Raw genomic sequence first — 7,094 nt, forward strand, 5'->3', positions numbered from 1 at the left:
AACTCGTCTGTTCATTTTAGTACAACTCCCAAAGCCCTCAGACAAAAACTCACCAAGTTCTGAAGACTTTTGTTTTCCGCCATTTCGACGATTTCACAAGACATTCCTACATCTGTGAACATCCTCTATTGCTTTCCTGTTCAAACTTTTTCTGAACCCTCTCTTATTACAGCTAAACCCAATACTGTAATTCAAGAAACACCTTAATTGTTGAACGCCCCATATTTGGACACTATAAGGTCGTATTTATAATATAACCTACTATAATGTCAAATATTAACTCTTCTTCCCAGAAACGAGGCCCACCTACCTCCATTTCTGTTCCTCGTAAGGATATTACGAAGCCTTTGACTCGTAATGGAACGTTCAAGCATGTCGTCGCTGACCCCGATGCAGATTTTCTTCATAAGAAGAAAATAGCTACTGCTACGGTTCGCCGCTTTACTGGCTCTCCTGAATCTTCAGCAATCACCTTTGTCTCCTCAGGTACCATCCCCAATGGTCAAAAACCTATCTCCCGTGATACGTCTCCCGCTGCTCCTTCTACCCCTACTGCTACCATCACTGAAATTGATGATAGCCCCGTCATGTCGACCCTGGATTCGTCCCTCCCTCATGTACCACCAGCAAATATTGGTGATACATTAGCATTCAGTATCCCTGAGTTTGCATTGGAAATGCAAAAGCAAATTCGTCAACAAGCTCGTCGCTTAGATGAATATGAAACCCGTCTTTCAGCCATCGACCAGATCCTGGAAGAAAATATTCAACTCAAAGCAACAATTCGTGAACAAGGTGACACGATCGCAGCACTCAAAGCTAAACTCACAGCATCACCTTACCGTCCCACCGACACCTCCATGGAGGTCGACTCTCAAGAAAGGGATTTATCCTCAAATGCTAGCATTTGGAGTAAAGCACCTTCCCTCTTCCTCTTCCTCAAAGCCTCCCACCCATGCCTCTACTAGACCCCAAGCAACCAAAAGTAAGCCTACCATGGCTGAAATTGTAGCAAAAAAGGCTAGCAAGCCGGTCCAGCCCAAGCCCAAAGCTAAAAAACTTTCCGCTGAAGCTATTGCAAAAGCAGCCCGACCTTTCATGGAACGTGACCCTAATGAACCTCAAGGCTTCCAATATATCTATATTGGTCGCTCTCGTAAGATCACGCGCCCAGAAACTCGTAAGCGCTTTAAATTAGTTGGTATTGATACAAGCCGTGTTATTGATATCACTTTTCCTGCGAATGGTGTACTCGGTGTTCTTGTGCACGCCTCCTATGCCTCCACCTTCATCAAGATCATGACTAACGTCAAAGCCGGTATCATCAACGACTTTGATCCTTTGGACGAAAAACATTTGGCTAATCCCATATACAAGTCCTACACCGCTGCTGCTCGTGCTGATATTGCTGCTTCACTAAACAACAACCGTTGTAAGCAAGCTTTGTTGTATCTCCATACCGCTCGTCCTACCCAGGTTAAGCCAGTTGGTTACTCGTTCGTTGACCTTGGATATATATCTGAAGAAGAACTTTTGGAAATAACCAAAATGCCCTCCCAAGATCCCAAGTCACGAATCAATGAAGAGACAGCCAAACTCTTCAATGCTCCTGTTACCAAACCACTCTCACAATCAAATTCCACTGAAGCCATGGATGAAGATGACGAGTTTGTGTCTGCACCTACAGAAATTATTGCTACCGAAGAGGTGCTCTAATTATGTCGGCCCTCTCTTTTAAAATTAGTCTCTTGAACGCTAATGGTTTAAAAGCTACTACTGTTCAAGATCCACTATCCCATACGCTCTTTTCTGATATGCTCTTAATTACTGAAACCTGGCTTACGCCCTCTATGCTCCTACCTACTAATTGGCCCCAATATCATTGTTATGGTCAAAAAGTACAAAATGCAAATAATCGTGGTAAAGGTGGTATTACTGCTTTATTCAATCCTTTATGCAAATATACAGTCCTTCAACTTCCTTCTCCCAATGATCACACGCTCTCCCTCAAAGTAGGTGACCTTCGTGTTCATTGTCTATACCTTCCTCCATCTATGCCCATCAATCAAGTTTTTGCCACCCTTGATTCGATACCTCTTCTTCCAAATACCATCATTTGTGGGGATTTTAATGCTCGCCTTGGCTCCTTTGTTGGTGATCATCAATCAAACCCTCGTGGTAACCGTCTCCGCTCCTGGTCTTCAGACAACCAACTGCGTATATTGAATGAATCTCTTGCCTATGGTATTCCCACCTTTTCTGGGTTTCGACTCGGTCAAGAAATATCCAGCATTGTTGATTTATTTATTACAAATATCGCTCCTTCCTCTCTCGTCTCTCCAGCTCTGCAAGTTGAATCTGACCTCTCTCTGAGCTCTGACCATCGTCTTATGCACCTCACATTCGACCTTGTGCCATCTCACGATGATGTCCCCCTTCTTCCCGATCGACCGTTGGCACCACGTAGATTATGGAATTTAAACAGACTTAAAAAACCTGCGTACCTCCAGAAATACCGTGAGTCCATTAAAGAAAAGATTGCACCTCTCACCACCAAGCTCGAAAACTGGATTTCCTCTCCACCTCTGCTATGTCCATCTCTTGATTTATTCAACGAGTCATTCAATGCATGTGTGTATGATTCTTTAGATCTTTCCGTTGGTAACACTCCTCCTCGTCCCGACTACTGGCACAAGTACTGGACAACTGAATTACAAGAAGCTGCTGAAAATCGTGACCGATGTTATAAACGCTGGCGTAGAAGCATTGGGATCGACAAGGTACATTGGTGGAATCAACATGATGAAGCTAATAAACTTTTTCGTAAAAAAATTCAGAGAATCAAAAGAGAATCGTGGAACGAATTCAAAAAAAGTTTGGAGACAAACTTTCCCAAAGCCACAAAAACGATTTCTCGAATTAAAGCCCGCAACACTCACACCGCTTCCTTCACGCATACTGATGGTCCCATGAAAGCTGTTGATATTATGTCCACCCATTTATCTTCAGTGTATAGTGGTTCCTCTCTCCCTGCTCCTTCTCTCCGCCCACCATCCGTTCATTTACACCACTTTTTACCTCACTCTCTTGACAACACTCCTTTTTTGGATGATGATGTTATATCGTGGCGTATAAAAGAACTACCGAACAACAAAGCTCCAGGCCCAGATCATATCAAAGCCGAAATGCTCAAGCCTGTCATTGACATCCTCGCTCCCTTCCTCAAGCTCTACTTCACACTTTGTTACCAGTGGTCTAATACACCGTCTTTATGGCGTCAGGCTACTGTGTTCCCAATTTACAAAAAAGGTGATCGTACTGACCCCGCAAATTATAGACCCATTTCACTCACTTCTGTTCTTCGAAAATTGTTTGAAATGACTATAGTCTCGCACGTTACAGATTTATCTCCCACTCTTGATCATGCCCAAGGTGGTTTTCGTAAACAGCGTAGTCCCCTTGATCAAGCTTTGTGTCTGCATGACCTTATGCATGATTACTTTAACAAGCATTACCATTTTCCTTCTGTTGCCTTCCTGGACATCAAACAAGCTTACGATACGGTGGATCGTCGTGTAGTTTGGAATATCCTTGCCTCCAAATCTTCTTTTCCTGTTCCTCTGCTCAACCTGCTCATCCATATGTTTGATGATGTTTCTATCTCTGTATTGCTGGCCAATCATAGATCAGATCCATTCACTCCCATCACTGGTTTGTTGCAAGGCTCTGTGCTTAGTCCTCATTTATACTCTCTGTATATTGATTCTCTTCCTGGTGTATTGCGTAGCGCTGCCTCTGATTCTACTCCTACTGTGTTCGGTCTCGACGATGATGAACCTGTAGCTATTAATTCTCTTCTCTTTGCTGATGATGTTGCCATTTTTGGAACAAAAGATGAAGTTGAAAAAATGCTGCAGATCGCTGGCGATCACTCTCTCAAACTTGGTTACAGATGGTCTCCTTCCAAATGTGCCATTTTAAACGCTCCTTCTCCTCGCTCCTCTCTAACTCCCAATTTTGCCTTTTCTCTTTATGGTGAACCCATTCCCACTGTTGATCAGTTCTGTTACCTGGGTATGGAATTTACTAAAAAAGGTTTAAATGCCGGTAAAAGTATTGAAGCTCGATCCTCTAAAGCCAAAAAAACCATGTCTCTCCTTACCTCTGTCGGTGTACACCGTAATGGTTTTTCTCTCCTTCTCTCCGCACGCCTATACAAAACGTTCATTCGACCAAAAATTGAGTATGGGTTGGCTATTTCTTGTTTCACAGCCCGTGAAATGAGTAAATTAGACACCCTACAAAATTCACTTGTGTCAATGTTCGTAGGTAGTAAACATACAACAGTTGCTAAACACATCACTTGTCTCCCTGGTATGCTCCACCGCTATAACACCTTGGTTACTAAATACGTGCTACGCTCTGCCAACCTTCCAGAAGATTCTCTCCTCATCCTCCTCCAAGAATCTCTCTCTCAAACAAGACTTGGCAACAAATTAGAAACCAATGCTCTTTATACCTCTCTCCCTGATCCTATACCAACTTCTCCAATTCATCTCCGTAATCACTATCGTGATTATTGGCAGAATTTTTGTGACGATCAAAGAGCCCATCACGCCACTACTGGTAAAAACGTCCTCCTTCGCGCTTGTCGCCCATCCACCTCTGTTCCTGATCCCATCCTCTACCTCCCTATGAGTAATTCCGCTCGTAGTCGTTTGGTACGATGGCGTCTTGGTCGATTTACTGCCATGGAAAGAAATGAGTGTCCTTGTGCTGACTTTGGTCAAATCATAACTCGTGATCATTTTCTCACTTGTCGTGCTATTGACGCCGACTTGATTGATTCTCTTCCTGTCTCTCCTCCTGGTGTTCACCGTATTGATTTTGCTCTGAATTCTTTACCCACCAAAAAAAACACAAACCTCCCGCCTTTTGGCCGAAACTTTTATCCTTGCTTTGGATGATTGACACGTTGTGTCACCCATTATCAAACATTCCAGAAGATCCAGATCCTGGTTCTTCTTGGTTCAACTACCCTCGTTGAACACTAGTTGCTTGTTTTCTGTCGCGTCGTCACGGTGGTAAGTGATTATCAAAGTTCCCATCCGTTGATCGTTCCTTCAGATCAATCCAACTAGCTATTAAGCGTGTGCTACTTTACCCCGCCTTTTCCTTTTTTATATTTTCAATTGTTTGTCACACAAAATATTTTTTCATGCAAAATTTCCACCCCGTACTCGAAAATTAGACATATATCTATGGATAGTCCATCAATTTTCTTTATTTTTTCACTTTTAGATAGCTAATCCCTCCCTCTATTATATTAAATAAAACAACAACGTTTTCATCTGAGCTACAACCCCCACCTTTCTTTCGCTTAAAGAATTTTTCAGTAAGTTTTGCATCCAAAATTTTTGAAAAAGTTACATCGCATCCATCCATCATCAAATCCTCCTCAATCCGTTGCAATCCAATCAAATTTTAACTAAAGTGACACCGGGCAATCCAGTGGAACAAACCGTTTCGAACTCCGAGTTAAACTCCTCCCTCCAGAACGACATTCCTGAATTCCAAGCAGATTCAGATCGTCAATTCTCAGATCCCAATTTACCTTCTGACGAAACCGAACCTCCTGCATCTTTTGGAAATAGTCTCAAACGTCCATTTTCCTTTGTTTCCCCACCATTCCTCGACAATTCTCAATCATTGAAAAGAATGTCGATTCCCATTCCGGAATACCTGAGCCAAGTCAACGAGCGTCTCTCCCGGCTCGAATCAGCTCACGACGAAATATTCCAGCTCAAAACAGCCTTAGCAAGATCTGAAGCATCTCGACGCGAATTAGAGAAGCAAGTCTCTACTCTTTTGGCTCTCCAAAAAGAAAATTCTAATTCCGCCCCTCCACCTCCAACAAGTCAAAAGCCCCCAAGCTATGCCAATGTTGCTGCTGCCCCTCCCAAGACAAAAAAACAGGTAAAAAAGAAGACCCCTTTGCCGTCTGTTCGTCGTGCTACTGCCACTGTTGGTAGGCTCTTTGGTCCTAAAGCCAATAAACCATCTGAGTACCAATTCTTGTACTACGGCACCTCTGTTCGCCGTCCGCTGAAAGAACTGAGACGAACCCTTCAAGCTACTGGCGTGAATGTTTCAAGAATACTTGATATTCAGTACCCTGACTCCCGAGTGATATCCTTTTTGTTGCACACCGACTTTGTGGTAGAATTTACAAGTGTTATGCACAACAAAGGCCGTGGTACCGTACCACTTGATGACTATGATCCTTTGGATCCAGCCAAGCTCAAAGATCCCAAATTTGCCAATCTCTCCCTGGAATTACGGTGCCAGAAAGCCCATGAAATACAAAACCTTCGGTGTTTACGTGCCCTCTCTTTTGTCCGCCGCTCTGCTCGTCTCTCCGTTGCTCGTTCTTTTTTGCATTACGAAAGAATCAATCAAAAACAGTTCGATGCTATTTTAGCTGAAGAACTCGAAGCCAGGTCATCCCTACCAAAGCCCACTCCCAACAAGACGTCCTCTGTTGAAAAGTTAGCTGCCAAAAATAAGCAACTAAGCTATTTAGGTTTTCTTCTTCATCATGACCACGAAACAGCCAAGTTGTTGTCTGAACCGAACCCTGAAGACTTTGTTATGCCGGATATTGAATCTGTTTAACTTTTTTTATATCAAAGTTCTCTAATTGTCTCCTCTTTCTCTTGTTTCTCTCTCCTTTTGGTTTTGCTTCCTTTTCTTTTGTTTCGCGCTCTCCTTTTTATCTTCTTTTTGTGTTTCTGGTCGGTGTGTTGCGTATTTTGTATAGGCTCGATTAGACTGCGAGGAATCCTCAGTGCAGATCCAATCACTATCTTCTTATTCTCCCCCTCCCACCTCTCATTTCAATCTCTTTTCTTTGCTGTTAACTTTTTTTATCTTCTTTATCTTTACAACCCTCTGGATTTATCCATAATTTAAATTAGTTTAGTTTTGTTAGCTTGTTTCTCGGTAATAAGGCATTATATCTATGGATCGCCCAAATACATTACCATTTATTTCTTTAAATAAAAACCAACCTTTCTTAACCTGAGCTACAACCC

General features: G+C 42.7%; 1 protein-coding gene across 1 annotated transcript; it reads left to right on the forward strand.

Annotated features, from left to right (window-relative positions):
- Positions 1–6,066: 6,066 nt before the first annotated feature.
- EV154DRAFT_399450 (uncharacterized protein) lies at positions 6,067–6,489 on the forward strand (the record flags this gene model as incomplete). The annotated part of the gene is made up of 1 exon (XM_051595254.1): positions 6,067–6,489. A coding segment is annotated over one exon (423 nt), but the record flags the coding sequence as incomplete, so codon positions are not given.
- Between the last annotated feature and the right edge of the window lie 605 nt (positions 6,490–7,094).

Source organism: Mucor mucedo (assembly GCF_025094135.1).
Source record: "Mucor mucedo strain NRRL 3635 chromosome Unknown EV154scaffold_217, whole genome shotgun sequence".
Classification (NCBI taxonomy): domain Eukaryota; kingdom Fungi; phylum Mucoromycota; class Mucoromycetes; order Mucorales; family Mucoraceae; genus Mucor; species Mucor mucedo.